Source organism: Mandrillus leucophaeus, unplaced genomic scaffold (assembly GCF_000951045.1).
Source record: "Mandrillus leucophaeus isolate KB7577 unplaced genomic scaffold, Mleu.le_1.0 Scaffold235, whole genome shotgun sequence".
Classification (NCBI taxonomy): domain Eukaryota; kingdom Metazoa; phylum Chordata; class Mammalia; order Primates; family Cercopithecidae; genus Mandrillus; species Mandrillus leucophaeus.
The window spans coordinates 2,731,211-2,752,696 of NW_012102421.1; the positions used below are offsets into that span (position 1 = coordinate 2,731,211).

A 21,486-nucleotide genomic window follows, 5' to 3' on the forward strand; every position below is an offset into this window, starting at 1 on the left:
TGGTCACAGCTCAAATAGTGTAGTCGGCCCTCTATATCTATGGGTTCTGCATCCATGGGTTCAACCAACCACAGATCAAAAATATTCAGGAAAAAAAAAAAAAAAAAAGGATGGCTGAGGAGCCAGGCACAGTGGTGGCATGTGCTTGTAGTCCCAGCTACTTCGAAGCTGAGGTAGGAGGATCGTTTGAGCCCAGGAGTTTAAGGCCAGCCTGGCCAACACAGCGGGGCCTGTCACTATTTAAAAATAAATATATAAAAAATAAAAAAAAGATGGTTGCCTCTGTACTGAACATGTACAGACTTTTCTCCCTTGTCATTATTCCCTAAAAAAATATAGCATAACAACTATTTATACAGCATTTACATTCAGATGATTTAAAGTACAAGGGAGGATGTGCATAGGTTATATGCAAACACTATGCCATTTTATATAAGACACTGGAGTATCCATGGATTTTGGTATCCTCAGGGTGGGGGGCCTGGATCCAATCCCCCATGGATACTGAGGGGTGACTATGGTTATACTTATAAAAGAATAATGCTTCCAATAGATCAAGTCACAATTTGTCCTCTGTTTCTACATCCTTGCAGTTATCATCTCAAGTGTCTATAAATAATAGTGCATACTGGTATCTTAAGTTAAAAAAAAAATCCATGCTTTTGCAATACATATACTCTGATACTTAAATAGGGTAAGTACAGTAGAAAAGTAGAGGTAGAAAGTAGAGTAGAAAGAAAGGAGACCCCAAGATCAGAGTTCCATTCTTAGTTCTACTTTGAATAAGCTTTAGCTCCGAGGTTCTTAATCCCTTCATTTTAGAATAAGCTTGGATCTGACTGATAAGGAAGGTAATAGGGATAGTAGTTAAGAGCTCCCTCACTGGATACAAATAGATCTTCATTTGAATTACTATACTAGCTGTGACTGTGGATTAATTATTAACTTCTCCAAACCTGTTTCCTTGTCTTTAAAATGAAAGTAATCTATCTTAAAAGCAGGATATAAATGAAAATTTACTTAATATGTAAATATATATACTATATAATGCTTAGCCCATGCCTGCGATACTTAATTTTTAGTTATTAATTACTAATAAGGTAATAGGTTCACAAAGCCCAATTCTGATAACCAGAGTACATTCACTAGAATTACTAGAGGTGCAAACAGATTAAGCAGATTTAAAAGGGAAGAAAATCTAGAAGCCTTTACTAATGTTCATGCTCTGCTAAAACCTTCTTCAGTCTGGTGAAGGAAGGGGCTGCTGGGTCTCTTTCACATAACTTTACGATCCCAGCATCTAACTGAGCCTGGCACAAGCAGGCAATAAAACAGCTGTTTAATGTGTAACGTATTTCTAAAAATTAACAGTTAAAATTCAGAAATAATTTTATTTTGAAGTTCTAAGCATTTTCAGACTTAAAAATTAGATTTTGAAGAACACAATGTAGAAGTTTCAAAGTTGTGTATCTAAAAAAGCCTGTCAATGGATTAGTGGCATTCAACAATATTTAGGTTACTTCTTATATAAAGAGAACTACTAAAGTTTAAAATTCATTTAATCCTAGAATGTATAAACTATTCTGTAAATCAGAACTATGTGTAGAAATTAATTTAATCTACCTATCATTTCATACCCAAAGACCATTATCTTGCAGATGTATAAAGAGAATTATTATTAGACATAAACAACAGGAAAAGAAGCTACCGAAAATCTCATGTTACGAGAAAATCAGATCAGAGTGACAATAAAGATGTGTAACGTTGAGCTTCAGGGCTATACATTTAAAGTCTGTACAGCAACTAATAGAGCTAGTGTAACTAAATCATGGCTATAGAAAAGTTGAAATACATAAGAGAAAAATAGAAATGAAATGTAATCCAAACATCCAGAGATAACAATAGTTAGTATTTTTTGGTTACTGACATTATTGCAGAATTATAACAAAAGCACTGATTAATTCAAGCATTATGTGCCAAGTACCTTTAACATAAAATAAGCCCTAAGAAAGTTTTTTCAAAAAATGAAGAGACATATGCAAACAATAATTGCAATATCATAAGTATTACAACATAGGTATTGTAAGATCACTGGGAGAATAAGTGAAGAATTCATTTAACTTTTTAGAACTAAAAAAGATGTGAATTCTCTGAATAACTAAATATATGCTTAAATATATTAATAAATTTAACTGTATGCATTTGCCTATATTTCTCACTTCATCGAAAATTTTTAACATAAATTTGAAGTTAAAACCAGTTCTACTGCTTTTTTTTTGAGACGAAGTCTCTCTGTGTCTCCCAGGCTGGAGTGCAGAGGCTCGATCTCGGCTCACTGCAAGCTCCGCCTCCCAGGTTCACGCCATTTTCCTGCCTCAGCCTCCTAAGTAGCTGGGTCTACAGGCGTCTGCCACCACGCCCGGCTAATTTTTTGTTATTTTTAGTAGACACAGGGTTTCACTGTGTTAGCCAGGATGGTCTCGATCTCCAGACCTCGTGATCTGCCTGCCTTGGCAACCCAAAGTGCTGGGATTACAGGCGTGAGCCACGCACCCGGCCTACTAATATGTTAATGACATCTCTATCTAAACATAAAGATATCCTTTAACAGAACTTTTTGCTTTTTACTTACCATAAGCCGTTCCCGGGCCAAACTCAGTCCCTGCATCAATCATATATTGTCCCAGAAGTTCTGGGTTGTTAATACGACTTGGAGCTTTTCTATCCAGTTTCTCATAAACAAATTCTTCTATCCTGGCATCTAGGAGAAAGGTTAAAATTACCAACGATTTCTAAAAGCAAAACTAATTAGAAGATTGTTTTTTCCCCCTATCAGCAGCCATTTATCGTCTCCTAAATATAAAGTTAGCATTCATTCCCGCACATATCTTAATAAATATGTATTTTAAATTTTATGTTAGACTATTATATAACTAATAAATTTTAGAAATTTGATAAAATATCTTGGCACAAAAGCATTTTAAAATAAAATAAAATAATTAGTTGAGTATTCTACAAGATTTTAAGTTCCAGAAAAGGACTGATTCATTCACTTAATATTTATTGAAGGTGTCTTTGCCCTGTTTGTAGCATTTTAACTCTAATTTTTACTCTGAATGTACGTTCATAATTTCAAAATCAGGATTTCTGGCTAGGAAAATACAGATATAAAGTACCTAGAAGAACCAAAGACTTACATCTGACAGTTTTAGCATAAGCATTTGCTCTCTCTTTTTCTTGCCTAGAGTCTAAATATAGACACAGGTGCTTAAGGAATAGAACAATCCAGGCGTGGAATAGTCTACAGACAGATCAGCAATATGATACCTTGGCTTTAGTTTATGTTTAAAGTACACAAGTGTATAGTTATTATCTCTGAGCATGCATTCACTCAAAATATTTCACCATTAAAAATAAGTTTAAAATACAAAAGGTTAAATGCAATAACAGAACATTAGAACACATGGAAAGGGGGAAAAAATAAAAGCTGAATAAACACTTGGTTAGCAAAATGCTTAAGACCAAAGACATTAACATTTACAATGCTGTCCAACCTAGAGGTATTTCAGGAACAAATGAGAAAATGGCTTAAGTTTCCAGAAACAATGATTAAGTATAAATCGAAGCTAAGTCAAATAGGTTCCCTCTAAGTACCTCACATAGATTCCTACGCATGTGGAAGTTTCACACAGTGCACTGAAAATTTCAAAAATGAGCTGAACCAGTAACAGAACACTTCAGGAGTTGGTAAAAGGCTTAGTTATAATACCTAAAATAGAGTATGGCAATAATTCTTGCTTTTGTGGTAGCTTCTAGTACAAAATCAGAAGTTTTAAAGCACAAATATCTCTAAATAGTTAAAACCAAAAAGAGCTTTTTAAAACATAACCATTTAGAAGATACTAGTTAAATTTCAGAACTTCATTTTGGCCCGGTGTGGTGGTTCACACCTGTAATTCTAGCACTTTGGGAGGCTGAGGCAGACAGATCGCCTGAGGTCAGGAGTTTGGGACCAGCCTGGCTGACATGGTGAAACCCCGTCTCTACTAAAAAAAAAAAAAAAAATTAGCCAGGCATGGTAGCGCATGCCTGTAATCCCGGCTACTCAGGAAGCTGAGGCAGGACAATCACTTGAACCTAGGAGACGCATCTTGCAGTGAGCAGAGACTGTGCCACTGCACTCCAGCCTGGGTGAAAGAGTGAGACTCTGTCTCAAAAAAAAAAAAAAAAAAAGTTTTGTGTTTTGACTCTGATTCTTAATTTTGACTGCTTTTCCACCTATCTGGTCAAAAGTTTAAAACGGAATCTTACGTTGACTTCGTTCAGTTAATAAAATATTTGGTATATTAATAAATATTTAATTTCAATAGGTTACAATAAAATCTTAAAACATGCAGGCAATTCTGCTACAATGTAATATATATTTTTGCATAACATATTTTTGAAAAACCCATTTCCAGATCATCATACATTGAAAACAACACAGGAATTACAAGAAAAGGAGTGTTGGGTTTGGCCACTCAAAACCTGTGTAACTTAATAACCAGAGCATTGGCTGGGCATGGTGGCTCACACCTGTAATCCCAGGCTTTGGGAGGCTGAAGTAGGCAGATCACCTGAGGTTGGAAGTTCGAGACCAGCCTGGCCAACATGGAGAAACCTTGTCTCTACTAAAAATACAAAAATTAGCTGGGTATGGTGGTGGACACCTGTAATCCCAGCGACCCTCAGAAGGCAGAGGCAGGAGAATTGTTTGAACCCAGGAGGCAGAGGTTGCAGTGAGCCAAGATCGCACCACTGCACTCCAGCCTGGGTGACAAAGCAAGACTCTGTCTCAAACAAAACAAAACAAAACAAAAAACCTAGAGCACAAACAAAAAACAAAAACAATTCTTATTACTATTTCCTGGCACAAAACAGGGGCGGGAGGGAATTGTATTTTATTTCCCTGTTTACCAATTGTGAATGAGCTTATTTGCCAATCAGAAAAATATGTTTAGAACAAGAGGCAAAATGTCCATTACTTTTAATAAAAGTGCCAGAGTGTAGAATTTAAATGGCCTTAAATGAATGAAAAATATTACATGGTGTCCAAGGACATTAGGACTCACTCAAAGTGCAAAAAGCTTATTTTGTTTGTTTATTTCCAACTTTTATTTTAGATTCAAGGGGTACACATGCAGGTTTGTTACCTGGGTATATTGAATGATGCTGAAGTTTGGGGTACACATGAACCTGTTACCCAGGCACTGAGCACAGAACTTAACAGTTAAGTTTTTCAACCAAAAGGCATATTTAAAAAGTCACTACCATTTAACTAAAATGATAGAGAACTGCTAGTATTTGTATAGTGCTTGGAGTTTAAGTTAGTATCTAAAAGCAAGCATATGTCATATCACAACATGATCCCAAATATTGGGGAAAAAAAGAAGGAAAGCATACATTGTACCTTTGTTCTTCAGTTTTGATATGCAAAGCTCACAGTGAAAAGACTGGATGTTGATAGGTTCTAGTCCAATTTCCACTTCTAATTAGGTATGCTGCCTTGGGACAAGATGCTAACTCATGAGTTTCATTCAGTAAACAATTATTGTGCACCTTAACTGCAATGTTATTGAGTTGACTAATCTGAAAATGTAGTAGTAGTTTGAATCAAACGAAGTAATTTACGTGAAAATGTAAAACTTAAACATAGGCTGGGCACAGGGGCTTACGCCTGTCATCCCAGCACTTTGGGAGGCAGGTGGATCACGAGGTCAGGAGTTCAAGACTAGCCTGGCCAACATGGTGAAATCCCATTTCTACTAAAGATACAAAAAAAAAAAAAAAAAAAATTTAGCTGGGCGCGGTGGCATATGCCTGTAATCCCAGCTACTTGGGACTCTGAGGCAGGAGAATTGCTTGAACCTGGGAGGTGGAGGTTGCACTGAGCCAAGATCGCGTCATTGCACTCTAACATGGGCGACAGGGCGAGACTCTGTCTCAAAAAAAAAAAAAAAAAAAAAAACACACACGAAAACTTAAACAGAAAAAATGGTACCTAGTTAAGCATCTATATAACTTTGTCTTAATTATCTAGGGACAATTCTTCCCTAGATGAAAAAGGAAAACATATTTATATATACACCTCCTCATAAATCTTAAAATTCAAAGTCACTGCCTAAAAGTGAGATTTTTTATAAGGATTCTATAAAAGACTGAAAAAATGTCATTTTAAAATTTGTTAGGTACGTAACTGTTTATATCACTTCCTCTTCACAAAAGCACACACAAAAAACCCCACAGACCCTGAAGCTACAATAAAAAAATCCTATGTTTTCAGATGGCCATTAAAACTTTTTTTTTAACATTAAAAAACCCACTAATAGTACTTAAGGTACACAAGAGGTAGAGTTTCTTACTTGGATTTGGCTGCAATAACACTTCAGTTTGTTTCATTATTTTTTCTGTCCATATTTTGGTACATTCAGCTTTGCTAAGGAGGTTCTCTAAGTGAGCATCCAATTCTGTCTTCTCAGCCTGGCCAAGCTTTTCTTCTGTGAACTGTTATTGGTTGTAAAACAAAAATTAAATATACTGCAAATAAATTTTAGGGAACCATATCAATAAGTAAAAAGCAAATTCAAAGCTAAACAATCCTAAACATACAAATAATCATACTCCAGCTTTGTAAGCCACTGCTTATGAATACTTTTTTTGCTCCTATGCAATTTATCCATACCTCTTTTGTGGATGACCTTACCTTACAGTCATCACATACCCTTAGTTCTGCTAAAATGTATGGTATGAATTCTATAGAAAACCTAAGTGTACTTCTTAGTATATAAAGCGTGCAACTATTTCAACTACCTATTCTAGGTAGACTACGATTAATGGTAAGGAGTAAGAGCTTTGAGTCAGTTGGATCTGAATTCAAATCTTAACTTCGTTGCTTGCTGTGTGACCTGACCAATGTATTGAATATTTTTTCTTTAGTACCCTCTATTATAAAAGAGAGACAATACATATTTTATAGTGTTTGGGGGATTAAGTATGATTGTGTATGCAAATCACTTTGGTGCCTTGTAATTATTAAGTTTTAAAAGAGCTGTTAATGTTTATTGTGGTTTATGTCTTATTAGCTCTTTAATAACACCTAGTTAGATCGTTTCCCAGAACATACCATAAAACCTGTCATTTATAAAGCTGCTGAGGATATGTTCCAGCAATTTATTTATAGACTAACTTTTGGAACATATCCTATTCATACTATGAAGACATCTTTTAACCATAAAATGTGGTTAAACATACTCAACAATCACTTTTTATTATTGAATATACTGGTATTTGAGAAAAGGTAGCATTGCCTATACAATAATAAAGAGGTAAAAGGATTCTGTGTAGATCTAGAGCCTTCTGGATACTTTTAATTAAACATTAGAGGTGATGACTCAAGCTGTTTATCATGCATTATTTTCCCCTAGAATATGTGGCTTTCTTCCATTTTAACACAGGTATATCACTAGCACTAATTCTGTGCTCAGTAATGACTCACTTATGGCTGACAAAACAGTGTTCACCTTGCCTTTTTCTCCTTTTGTTTCTTAAAAATCTCTTTTGCTACTCTGTTTTCTGAGTTTTATTGTTTCTTTCAGTATCTTTCTTCTTGGTTTAATACTTTCAGGTTATTATCAGCACCTTGAGCTGAAGGGTCCTCTAGAATTCTATTCTTAGACTTCTGGTTACAATCTCCACTGAGGCTCGCTCTTTAGGGGCTAGAAATAACAGCTTAAATAGCTTTTGTAAAGCCTTGGGTCTTATTGAGAATGGTCTATAGCCAGCCCCTGACCCAGTGGGTGGAACCAAATATAACAGTTCCAAAGCTATTGCCTAAGCCCATAAACTTGCAGTGTAGCTGGAGGATTGGGCACTGAGCAAAAGCAAACCCTGATCCCAAGGTCAGCTGGATAAACTATGCAACCTTATTCTTAGGAGAGAACCCTGTAGTCTTTACAGATCCCTGGAGATTCTAAGCAACAGACCTCCTACTAGACTTTTACATGTTCAAAGTCTACCACCAATGGCTAGATAAAATAACTCCCAGATACAGCGACCAATAGGAAGGGAAGAAAGGGAATACCTTTCACTCAGGTGAACATCACCTATAAAGAATGATCTAAAAAAAATTCTCAAGGACCTTAAAAATTGAAACTGCATGCATAAATTTCCCTTTAATAAGCAAGTTTATCCACTTGTTTGTTCATTTTGTTTATTCCTTCAACAAATACTTCAACTTACTAAGCACCTACATATGTGCTAGGCACTCTTGTAAATACATGGGTTTCAGCAGCCAACAAAACAGACAAGGTTTCTGTTCTTAGGAAGCTTACATTTTAACGGCAAAGGCAGACAATAGATAAATAAGGATATAAAGACACGAAGACAGTAAAGAGGACCAACATGGTTGGTTTTATTGTTTCTGAATGACATAAAAAATCCAAGTACAGAAAAAGAATTCATTCTTCAGGGAGAGCAGGAGAATCATGGAAGACTTTAGTTGGGGAGGGATGGGCAACTTGGGCCTAGACAGGGGAGCAAGAGTTTGAGGAGTGTGAGATGGGGGTAGTTAGAGAAACCAGTATCTCTGAGTAGGTAACAAACGACCTGTGACTGAATGATATGAACCACGTTAAGACTCAAGGAAAGAGTGTATAGTCCTGATGACTTATCTTACAGTTGCACAACTTCTTTAAGCTCATTTGCATCATCCTCACACATATTAAATATTATCTGTAGAAATCCTTAACTTACAGTTAATAACCAATAATAAATTAATAGAAAAATCAACACATCAATAATTTAAAAGCAGTACTTATGGTCAGGAGCAGGGGCCCCCGCCTGTAATCCCAGGACTTTGGGAGCCTGAGGCAGGCAGATCACTGGAGCTCAGGAGTTCTAGACCAGCCTAGGCAACATGGCAAAACCATGTCTCTACAAAAAAATACAAAAAATTAGCCAGGCATGGTGGTGCACACCTGTAGTCCCAGCTGCACTCCATTGCACTCCATTCTGGGTGACAGAGCAAGACCCTATCTCTAATTAATAAGTTAATAATAAAATAAATAAATATAAAATAAAATAGTCACTGAATTTATCTGATACAAACTGGGGTTCAGGGCAAGTTTTCTCCTGACAGTATTTCAGGAAAATCAGCAATTAGAAAGTTAATTATTTGGAAAATAAAACATTTCAATCTTCAGATGAAAAGGACTGTTTGCTTAATTATTTAATATTTTCTTTGTGACTCTCATGATACTGCCTCCCAGGTATCTCATTAAATAAATATTCTTTTAGTGAAAAACAGTATGAAAGTATAACAGAGCAAAGATGGGTATTTGCACGAAGTGATTTATTTGTATGAGTCTGAGGAAGAAAGAAAATATGTAAACTGGTAAAGATTCTACAAACATATACAATTAGTAGGTTTTTTCTTCTTCTTTTTTTTAACTATTCTAGTTCAGAAGATATATGGAACCCTTACACATGAGTGAGATAGTCTGATTACAGAAAACCTGTTTGGAAAATAGCAGTACTGTGGGAAGGGTCACATGACAATGTTTCTATGTTTCACATTTCAGCACATTATATATAGTCTTTATTTTCTAATATCTTTTTTTAATATTTTATTTTTTCAACAAGACCATTTACATCTTTCTTATACTTCTGTGTCAAGGCGTAGTGTATGTTCAAAAATTCCATTAACTAAGCTGTGCATTCTACATCAAATACTAGAAAGAATCTTAAAATATAGGTAAGAATAATTGTAGAGATTAATAAATTGAGGCTCAGGGTGATTAAACACTTTGTCCAAGGTGTCAGCGTTGGGATTCAGTGTCACATCTGTTTGAGTCATAGTCTTATCATACTATACTACCCTTCCAGTAAATACTTGCTGATTTCCAAAATTAGTATTTTCTATTCTTATTACTATTATCCAATCATATTCTGTGCTTCCTTTCTCCTATGTCTGTTCACAGCACTCTGGACAGCTTTCTCCTGAAGATCAGTTCAGCTTCCTACAAGATATTCAATAATTACTCACCAAAATTAAAAGTACATTAAATCCTATCATGAATGAATAAAGCGGAGGAAGACACAAAATAAGGACATTGCTAATTCTATCACATTTTAAAATTGAAATTATAAATTTAAATCTTATTACTTAAATATATAATTGTAAAATACATAATATTCCCCACAATTTTATCATTGTGGAAGCAAAAGGATTTTTCCATAATTAATCAGAAGTACACTGTATTAAGATAACAAATACAATATTTAATACATTTTCTCTAAAGCATTGTAAATAATGCATCTACTACAGACATTATGAGTTATCTCAACTAAATTAATATTTAAACTACTAATCAAAAATATTTATGGCTTATATATATTTTCTTCTACTGCAAGATGATCAGCATATGATGTGCTTCTTGCCCTCAAGGATTTTATGATCTACTAGAATACTGCCTTGACACAAAACAAAATTACAGTAATGGCACTCTTTTCAGAAGGGCAAAAGACCTATTATTTCTTTTAAAAAAAGATCCTAAGTTACTAAAAAATTGTAAATTAACCCATAAAAATTTTAGTTTGCAACATCTCAAGTTCAAAATCATTACTAATTTTGTAATCTCTTGATAATAGGTATTAATCAGAAACTAGTTGATTTTAAGCATATCTTTTAATGAATAGATGGCAGTATAGTTTAATAATTAAGAACTTTTGTGTAAACAACCTAAAATAAAAGGCAAACTGTAAACAAGTCATCTTAATAAGTTATTAAACTCAATGTTTTCTAAAATATAATTTGATACATAATTTTTTTCATATTTCATTTGTAATACAGCAAAGTGACATAAGAACAGAAAGTTTAATCCCCTCTCTTTTATATATTTTCTCTAAATATTGCTTTGCAGAAAGAATTGTCTTTGAGTTGGCTACATTATACCAGGCACTGTAATCCTTCTTTTACTACAGGATAGGCACATATACCCACATTATTAAATAAGGAGCCTGGATTCCAAACTCTCCTTTTAGGAAAAAAAAAAAAAAACACTGCAAGTAAAATAGATGTGATCAAAGACATCTATTTAACGCAAACTCTAATCACCAGTATTACTAAAGAGTAATATTCTAAAAGAAATTTAAATTTCTTGGAAAATATGTAACTCAGACTCTGAATAATGTATTAGTAAACTAAAGTGGATCTTTCTCCGTTGGTTCTCAATTTTGGCTGTTCTTTAGAATTACTTGAGACAGCCTTAGAAAACACTGATGTCTGGTCTGATCCAACCCCTAAGATTCTAATTTAATTGGACTGGGGTGCAGCTCATATACTGGCATTTACAAAGATTCCCCAAGTATTTTAAGTGCAGCCAAGACTGAGAACCGCTGTTCTAAACTCATTCATAATTATTTAAATATGTATCACTTGATTTAGTGCATGTTGCATTACTTTACTTTCTTTTTTTGCTCATTTAGGAATGTCAGCTGTTATTACTGCTACTTCACTGTGCTGGAGTTTTGCTTCAAATACATTATCTGTGTCGAGGTTCTTTCAGTAAGTTGGTCTCCAAAGAACATTAAAGAAATTGACTTAGGTGTTTGAACATTTTAAATATAGTAGCAAAGCAACTAGGAGTACATCAATTGGGTGCCGTTAAGACTTTAGGATTAATTTGTAGCTCTGTCATTACTTTAAAAACACTTTCAAGAAAGGCCGGGTGTGGTGGCTCATGCCTGTAATCCCAGCACTTTGGGAGGCCAAGGCTGAGGTCAGGAGTTCGAGACCAGCCTGGCCAACATGGTGAAACCCCGTCTCTACTAAAAATACAAAATTGAACTGGGCATGGTGGCACATGCCTGTAATCCCAGCTACTGGGGGGCTGAGGCAGGAGGATCACTTGAACCTGGGAAGTGGAGGTTGCAGTGAGCCGAGATCATGCCACTGCACTCCAGTCTGGGCAATAAGGCGAGACTCAGTCTCAAAAAAAAAAAAAAAAAAAAAAGAAGTATTTATAGATTTTCTAATTACCTTACTCATGTAGTACATAAGTGTGAATTTTAACATCAGGTTAACAAACTATCTTCTATCTACTTAACTAAAATAATGCAAATAGCACCAAAGGATATGAAAACATTTTTAAGTAACACTAAACATGCAAAGTTTTTATGTAACAAGAAAAGGTATGGATTTCGAATGTGACATATTTTATTTATTAGAATTTAAGAAACATGGTGAAGTTGTCACAGTATGAATTCTATAAAAGAAACAGGATTTCAGAAGCGCTTGACAGAGTTATTTGGCCAAGCTGGAACTCCAGCGATGGTCTGACAGGAGCTAGTTAATGGCAACATCATATTCATCTTTACATCCTTAGCTTAGACACACCATGACACTTGCCGAAATAAATGGGAGATCAAGGCCAAGCTTAAAACTATATTTTAAAAACTATATTCCTTAGAAAATAGGTGGTGTTCATGAAATTCACAGCATGACTTTAATAATCAGTTTAGAGGAAGTGTTAGAAAATTTAAAATGAACTCCCTAAGTAATTTGATTTGAAAAATTCTTTTTAGAAAGTCTATGCCCTTATTTTAATGATGGTGAGCAAAGTTTTGCTTCAGTAAGAATTCTGAATTAAAAACACATCTCTTGTTCCTTTATCCACTTGAAAGATTTATCAAATAAAGAGTTATTCACAAAATGGCTATTTACTACAAAGAATATTTATGACAAATTTGAGATTATTACTATGAAGTCTTTGAGGGCAGGAACAGGGTCTCATTCAGCTTTGTATCTTTCAACACCAAGCACCTAGGAGGTACTCAATTTAAATACAGGTTTAATGGTTTATTATTTTATACTGGTATTAGTTAATTTCAAGGTCAGCAAACACAATGTTAGAAAATTCTAATAAAGATACTGTTATTTAACATGCTTATTGTTGCCCTTCAAAGATTAAACTTCACATATGGATAGTAATTTGCCTGGCTAAAATGATATAAAAGTTAAAATGAACCACGTTAGATGTTGTGAGAGGGGAATAAGAAACAGAGTTGATGCCTTAGCACATACAAACTTATTAAAGATGTGAAAGAGTAACAGAATTTTAGAGTTCCAAGAGATCTAACACAATAGTTCATTAGAAGAAAAGTGCCACCTATTCATTCGGAATTGAAAATGATTCAGGATTTCACAGCAAGCTCTTGTGGTCTAAGAAGCCTTATTAGCTGAGATGGATTTAAAGCTATATCTTCAAAAAAGTTTCTGTATTTTACTTTTATTTTTTAATTTTTTTTTTTACTCTCTCCATTTTGGAGATGAATAAAGTTGTATCTTAAGGAAAGGAAAGAATAGGCAGACAGGACACTTAAGAGGAGTTTAACTATATGAACAAAAGCCTAAAATAAGTACAAGATATTTTGGAAATTAAAAAATAATTTGGAATGCAGTGTTTATATAAGTGAGAGAAAGAACCAGATTGTAAGGGAGTATTTAATGCTCAACTAAGAAGTTTGGACTAAAAAGATGGATTCGAAGAACAAATGGCATTTAAAACGCTAGTAAAATAACAATTAAGCAAGGGTGAATTACCTGATACTTTTGTATTTTACCATCTTGAGGTACTTAAAAACAAGCACCCAAATGGGCTAGTTAAGAATAAACATTCCTACTCATTTATACATTCTAGTTTAACATTCTTTTTAAAGTACCAAGGCTTAAAAACAAATTTTAAAAGGAGGGAAGTGGAACGGTGATGGGACTCATCTATGTGCTTTACTAGCTTGATCTGACCTTTTTTTAAAACAAGAAATATGTTTAATTTTTAACTTAGGAATTTTTAAGTAAAATGGAAAACAATGTATGGCATTGGCCAACCAAAGATTGGCATATTCCTTAGGGTACAATTTGATTTGAATGAAAATTATTATTTATAAACATGAACGTTTAATTCTCTACTATTCTTACTGCTTATAAAGAGATACTGGCATAGCTCTTAAGCTATTCTTAGCATGCAACTTGGTACTTTGGCATTATACTGATGTCAATCCAATTTAATATAGAAACTCAGGGACGAAATAAATACTGAGATGAGAAAGCAGTGTTTTGTTAAAAACCACCACATAGCATTCGAAATTTCACACGTTCTGTTTTAGAAGCATCCTTTTTTTTCTTACAAATTTCATCTTTAAAAAAGTATTGTGGGCCGGGCGCGGTGGCTCAAGCCTGTAATCCCAGCACTTTGGGAGGCCGAGATGGGCGGATCACGAGGTCAGGAGATTGAGACCATCCTGACTAACACGGTGAAACCCCGTCTCTACCAAGAAATACAAAAAATAGCCGGGCGAGGTGGCAGCGCCTGTAGTCCCAGCTACTCGGGAGGCTGAGGCCGGAGAATGGCGTGAACCCGGGAGGCGGAGCTTGCAGTGAGCTGAGATCCGGCCACTGCACTCCAGCCTGGGCGACAGCGCGAGACTCCGTCTCAAAAAAAAAAAAAAAAAGTATTGTGGAAAATGTCAAACATACAAAAGTGTAACAGTACAATGAAACCTCATGAACCCATAACCAACCTTCCACAACTATCAACATTCTGTTAATGTTGTTTCAGTGACCTCTGTTTTTTTTTTCTTCTGAAATATTCAAAAGCTAATCTCAACTGGTGTGGTGACTCACGCCTGTAATCCCAGCACTTTGGGAGGCTGAAGGAGGTGGATCACCTGAGTTCAGGAGTTCAAGACCAGCCTGACCAACATGGTGAAAATCCATCTCTATTAAAAATGCAAAATTAGCTTAGGGTGGTGGTGCATGCCTGTAATTCCAGCTACTTGAAAGACGAGATAGGAGATTCACTTGAACTGGGGAGGTAAAGGTTGCAATAAGCCGAGATTGCGCCATTGCACTCCAGCCTGGGCAACAAGAGCGAAACTCCGTCTCAAAAAAAATAAAAAATAAAACACAAAAAAAACCCTACAAAAACCAAATCTCGGGTATGGTATAAGTTTATCCATAAATATTTCAGTATGTATCTCTAACAGCTGCGGACACATTACAGGATCCTGTTTCTCCAAAAATTTTTCCCTTAATGAATGGCTCAAGCCAAAACCTTGGAGTCATCCTTGACTCATCTTTCTCTCAGCCAATCTAACAGCCAATACTGGATAATTTGGAACCTTCACTGGATAATTTGGAATCTTCACTGCTACCACTGTAATCTAAGTTACAATCGCCTTTTACCTGTATTATGTCCACAGTTCCTTCATTGGTCTCTTTAATGCCCCTGTAACTTCAGTCTTTGTACTTCTTCCTGCTGCCTGAAATACTTTTATTCCAAAAAAATTAGGTCTGTCTCTTCCTTGAGGTCTCCTGAATTTCATCCTATTAGAAAGACTTGCCCTGACCATCCTATCTATACCACAATACTAATGTTAGAAAATACTAATAAAGATGTTAACAACCACCATCCCTGCCGTTATTCTATTCTTCTGGCTATGATTTTTATCACCACCTGATTTATTTACAAGCTTATCTTCTGCTACAATGTAAGCTTCAGGAGGGCAGACACTTTGCTGATTTTATTCACTGCTGTATCACCAGTGCCCATAGTAGCCGCAAGCAGACATGCAGTAGACACTTAAATATTTAAGACTGAAAAGAAAATTATTTGATGGCTAACAGATTAGCAAAAATTTTAAAACTGTTTCCTAAGGAATTTGAAACAAGGAATTAAAATTCTTTGGGAAGTACACATTTTGAGAGCTTTGCTAGATTTAATTTTTTAAATCGAGTCTATCCACAATTTAAATCAGACTAAATTCTAGTAAATGTGTCCTCTTTAAGGGGTGTGAATTATATGTCTGAAACATATTTAACTGTATTTAAAAGAGTAGCATTATATAGTGTCAAATCCTCATAAGCATCTAGAATTACAGGTAATGAGCACTAGGACAAAAAAAAAAAAAAAATCACAGGCTCTAGTCCTCTATTGCAGTCAATGTTAAAAGTGTACAAGTGTCTCACACATCAGAATTCATTTCAGACCCTCAATCACTCATTCTTCTTGCACCTTGTCTTTGAACTATTAGAAGCTAGTGAATTTAAATCAAAACATTATTTTAACTATAAAGGTTCAATGTCTTTACAATATATCATATTTTAGGGAAGGAAGGGAAGAAAAGGATTAAGGCAGCTAGCTTATTACTCACCATGCAGATTTTAGAACTTAGAAATCAAAAGCTAGAAGGAATTTCCCATCTCTAAAGTGTTACTTGCTTGTTGATACGGAAATGCTCAGATTGTACCAGATGATTTTTAAGGTCTCTCTAGGCCACAACATTCTATTATTCTAGCTATCTTAAATCTGGGATGCTTATCCCGGAAGAAAAAGCAGCTTCGAGTACTAGGTCAGACAGCACCTGGTTATTTACTAGCTGTGTAAGTTTCTTAACCTTAGTAAGGGTGCTTCCTCACATACATAAAAGGGGTTAATAACATCTATCTGGCAAAGTTATGGAAAAGACTGGAGATATGTCAAATGCATTGCAAAGTGCTTGACAGGTTTTTCATAATACAGGCAGCTATCACCTTGCTCTAGCTCTACTATTCTTTTGCCAGGGATAGTGCAATGTAGGATCAACTGTGCCAACAAAATTGGGGCAAAGGCAAGGAAAGTAGTAAAGCCACAGAATAGATTTACATTTCAGCACCAATTTGGTATGCATATTAGAAAATTATTTTTGTTTTCTTTTTACAAAAGAGAAAGTTGTTGCTACCGTGACTATGCCATTAACTTAAACAACAGATTGTTTACAATTCATGTTGTGAAATTTACATCTGTTCACAGATTTACTGAGTTGGCATAATGTGGGTGATGACTGTGGGAAACGGCCCAAGTTCCTTAGTACTGACACTTCCTTGATTGCAGAATATCGAGAGGTGGTCAACTTCTTCCCTTAAAGTGTATTTGAAACATACTACTGTGACTACAGCCATAAAAATTTCCCCGCATCTCTCCTTGATCTACAGCCGGTGCTTCCCATTTTGAAAAAGAGTGAGAACCCCCCAACCCTAGGTTTCTCGTGGTCTTGGCAAAGCCTCAACGCCAACTGGTGATCTCCATTTCCCCCGCGGGCTACCAAGCCCAGGACAGTCCTTTCAGGGAGAAAGAGGGCCGGAGGAAACTGTATTGGCAGCTCTCTGGGTTGAAGGACAGGAAAAGGAAACTCCCTTCTTGGACTCGGAGGGGAGGGTGAGAGACGAAAGGAAAGGGTGGGGGGTAGTGCAGGAATGGCCTGTGTCTCGATTACCCCAACGGACTCGTAAGCCTCCGCCAGCCCCGGGGTGGAGCACTGGCGTCGTAGGATTAGAAAGGCGGACAGTGCAGCCTTAGTGTCGTGCAGGGGTGGGAGGAAGCTCCCGGCCGGCCCCACCCCGCCTCGCTTCCCTTGGAGCGGCGGTTGGGCAGGAGCGGGGCAGAAAACCGCCGCCGGGCCCGGGGAGGGGACCAGGCCGCGCCCATCTCCTAGGCCTCTGGCTGCAGCAGGCCCGCTGGGTGGTCGGCGAGGCCAGGGGCGCCGCGTCGAGCTGGGGTCCCCTCCCTCAACCTTCCCGGACGCCGCCACCCCTTTTCCCCCCAGCACCAGGGTACCTGCACGGCGCGACTGAGGAAGGTGCCTGCGTCGGCCGCCAGCTTCTTCACGTTGAAGTCCATGATGTTCATCCTGGGCGGCAGCCCGGCGGAGCCGGCTGACCTAGCGGCGGCGAGGCGGAGGCGCCGCGGCCGGGCTGGGACGCAGGGCTACAGCGGCGAGGGCAGACGTGGTAGGTGGAGGGAGGCGGCGCCAGCCCCGCCGCCGCAGCTGTCGTTTCCGTGAAAGGGGTGGATGAAGGCGGGGCGAGGGAGGAGAACGAGCGCCCGCGGCGGCGGCGCCAAGGATGGGTCAGTCGGTCCGGAGAGCGGCCGCTAACGTCGACGATGGGCCCCGTGGGCTAGCCGGAGATGGACCCGCAACCCGGCAGTGTGGAGCCGGGCCCCAAGGGGGAAGCGAGCGCGGGCCGCGGGGTGGAGCCTTTCTCGAGGTTATCGCGGGAACAGCGACCCCTTGAGGATTGCGGCGGCGCAGCCCCGGGACGCGCTGGGAGCTCCGCCCGGCTCCTGTGGAGGAAGCGGCGAGGGAGAGCCGCAGGATCTCGGCGCCTCTGCGTGCTTGCACTTAACCTCCGAGAACCCAGAGCGAACGCGACGCACATTTCTCTTTTTGTTTTAAGAGTAAACATAGGAATTACAGCATAGAATTACAATATCTGGAAATTTGAACTGACAGGTCCCAGTAACAGTATGGCACCGCGCGACACACTTGGTCCCTGAGGCCTGGATGCCGCACAGCGAACGTTTGCGGAATAGGGTTGGATTTACTGTCCCCCACCGAGCCGGTTGCTCATTCATTTAGCATAACTGAATACCTCCTGTGTGCCAGGCACTGAATCGAGTGTCGGAGATACCACGCTGAACAAGACAGTGTCCTGCCCTCAAGCTCCCGGTCGGTTACTTGACAACCTTCCGGGACCTCAACACTACGTGCCTACTGTGTGAAAGCAAAGTGCCAGGTGGAGGACACAAAGATGGCGAGCGACACAGCATAGCCCTTAACAATTAAGCGTGACTAATTTTAATAACAAATGAGAATATGATGTGACATCCGTTCCAAATCCTGTCATTCCAATTAACTTCTTAAGCATCCTTTACTGTACAGCCTCTGCTTGAAAGGAATTAAAACAGGTACAAGCATGGAAGGAGACGTTGCTATCATATTTCAAGAATAAGAAAATGCTCTCTCTGTTTTGTGTGGTTGTGCAGCAGGCAATGAAATGAGCTCACATTCAGGCTTCCGTGTTTCACTGAAACCACAGTCACAGATGCAATAGATGTGAAAAGACGAGTGCAGTAAAAGCATTATGAGGACAAGAAGAAAACATGTAAATATTTGTGTTGTTTCATTCTTTGTTGTGGTGGCAGAAACAGCCCCCTCTCTAAGGTAACTCCAATATAATGGAATCTCCCAGCTTTGAATACTCCATGTCTCTAATTTTCCAGAAATATGGAAAAATAAATTTATAATAAAAAAATCCTATTTCTCATTTATTGTCTATTTTAGATCTTTATGTGGAAAAGCACTTACCCTCTTCCCAGAGCGCTGTTTTTAAAGTAGGTATATTTGCCGTAACCTATGCTCGTCTCTATAAAAGGATCACACCACCGTGACCCCCATTAAAGAATTTCCCCTTGGCAAGATGGCTGCCTCAGCAGCGCTGTTCTCGCGCTTGCGGAGCGGGCTCCGACTCGGCTCACTGGGACTGTGCACGAGGTTGGCGACGCCGCCCCTCCGGGCCCCAGATCAGCCCGCAGAGATCGGGAGACGCGGGGGCACTAAGGCACAAGGGCCACAGCAGCAGCCAGGCTCAGAGGGTCCCAGCTATGCCAAAAAAGTTGCGCTCTGGCTTGCTGGGCTGCTTGGAGCTGGTGGGACCGTGAGCGTCGTCTATATCTTTGGAAACAACCCAGTGGACGAAAATGGTGCCAAGATTCCTCATGAGTTCCACAATGATCCAATTCTGGTACAGTAGTTGCGCCGGACATACAAATATTTCAAAGATTATAGACAGATGATCATCAAGCCCATCGGCCCTTGCCTTCTCCCAGACCCACTGCAGGAGCTGTACTACCAGCCACCCTACACGCTCGTTTTGGAGCTCACCGGCGTCCTCTTGCATCCTGAGTGGTCACTGGCTGGAGGTTTAAGAAGCGCCCAGGCATCGAGACCTTGTTCCAGCAGCTCACCCCTTTATATGAAATTGTCATCTTTACGTCAGAGACTGGCATGACTACGTTTCCACTCATTGATAGCGTGGACCCCCACGGCTTCATCTCCTACCGCCTATTCCGGGAAGCCACAAGATACATGAATGGACACCATGTTAAGGACATTTCATGTCTGAATCGCGACCCAGCTCGAGTAGTAGTTGTGGACTGCAAGAAGGAAGCCTTCCGCCTGCAGCCCTATAATAGCGTCGCCCTGCAGCCCTGGGACGGCAACCCTGATGACCGGGTCTTGTTGGACCTGTCTGCCTTCCTCAAGACTATTGCACTGAACGGTGTGGAGGACGTGTGAAACGTACTGGAGCACTACGCCCTGGAGGATGATCCGCTGGCAGCTTTCAAACAGCAGCAAAGCCGGCTAGAGCAGGAGGAGCAGCAGCGCCTGGCCGAGCTCTCCAAGTCCAAGAAGCAGAACCTCTTCCTCGGCTCCCTCATCAGCCGCTTGTGGTCTCGCTCCAAACAGCCCTGAACTCCGGGCCTCCTCAAACTCAGTGCCGGGGTCCAGAGCCCCAGTGCTTCCAGACCAAAACTTGGGCCACCACTGTCCAATAAAGTACATCCCAGATGCCACACCTGCTGTGTCCCGAGAGTCTCCAGATGGGGGCATCAGGATGAGGTCCGGGACTCTCAGGTCACCATCCCACAGTGGCTGATTGGCTGCCAAGCACAGAGTAGGGGCTTTGTTGGATCACAGCGGATTTTTCACCCTGGTCTGGGAATGTAAAAACCCTCGCTGTGTCAAAAAATAATAATAATAATAATAATAATAATAATAATAATAAATTTCCCCTTTAATGGTGGACACGGTGGTGTACCTGAATCCTCATCCTCAAGTGTTTCCATCTTCCCAGTCTTGGAAAAACAACGTTACTTCTTTCTTTTGCACCCTCTGTAGCTGTAATCCTGTTTCCCCATTCTCCATAAAACACTTACCTTATTTTCATATATCCTTATTCTTAGCCTTTGATACCTTTTTTTTTTTTTTTTTTTGAGACAGAGTTTTGCTCTGCCACCCAGGCTGGAGTGCAATGGTGTGATCTCAGCTCACTGCAACCTCTGCCTACTGGGTTCAAGGATTCTCCTGCCTCAGCCTCCCAAGTAGCTGGGATTACAAGCATGCATCACTACGCCCGGCTAGTTTTTTATATCTTTAGTAGAGACAGAGTTTCACCATGTGGGCCAGGCTGGTCTCGAACTGCTGGCCTCAAGTGATCCGCCTGCCTCAGCCTCCCAAAGTGCTGGGATTACAGGTGTGAGCCACCGCGCCCAGCTGATTCGCTTTCTTTACAGAGAAAGTATAAATCATCACTGTTTGGTAGAAGCCTCTTGAATCAAATTTCCTTATTTCCACCTCCTGTTCTCTCCACACTCTTTCCTCCATCATTGCCAAATGTTTCAAAGGAATAGTTGCCTCAGGTGTTCTGAGTAGAGCCATTGATCCCTTAATCTTGGCTGCACATTGGCATCACCTGGAGAGTTTAAGCAACCACTGATGCCTGGATCCAGTCCCAGAGTGCAGACTGGGCATTGGGATGTTTTAGGAGTTCCTCTTGGTGTTTTTAATGAG

The 21,486-nt window shown here is 39.0% G+C and overlaps 1 protein-coding gene and 1 pseudogene across 5 annotated transcripts in view; one reads left to right on the plus strand and one right to left on the minus strand.

Moving 5' to 3' along the window:
* Positions 1-18,118, minus strand: part of SH3GLB1 (SH3-domain GRB2-like endophilin B1) — a 46,307-nt gene extending 28,189 nt beyond the window's left edge. For 3 of the 4 annotated variants that reach the window (XM_011982096.1, XM_011982095.1, XM_011982094.1), the window contains exons 1-3: positions 17,691-18,118; positions 6,402-6,543; positions 2,633-2,761 (exon numbers count right to left, since the gene is read on the minus strand). In XM_011982096.1, the coding sequence (XP_011837486.1) occupies positions 2,633-2,761; positions 6,402-6,543; positions 17,691-17,762 (343 nt within the window). In that variant the 5' untranslated portion in view covers positions 17,763-18,118. The remainder of the gene's footprint in view (positions 1-2,632; positions 2,762-6,401; positions 6,544-17,690) is intronic. The other variant, XM_011982097.1, reaches the window with a different exon arrangement.
* Positions 18,119-19,333: 1,215 nt separating this feature from the next.
* LOC105541184 lies at positions 19,334-20,658 on the plus strand (annotated as a pseudogene). The gene has a single exon (XR_001006308.1). The product of XR_001006308.1 is annotated as a mitochondrial import inner membrane translocase subunit TIM50 pseudogene (transcript).
* The last annotated feature ends 828 nt before the right edge of the window (positions 20,659-21,486 follow it).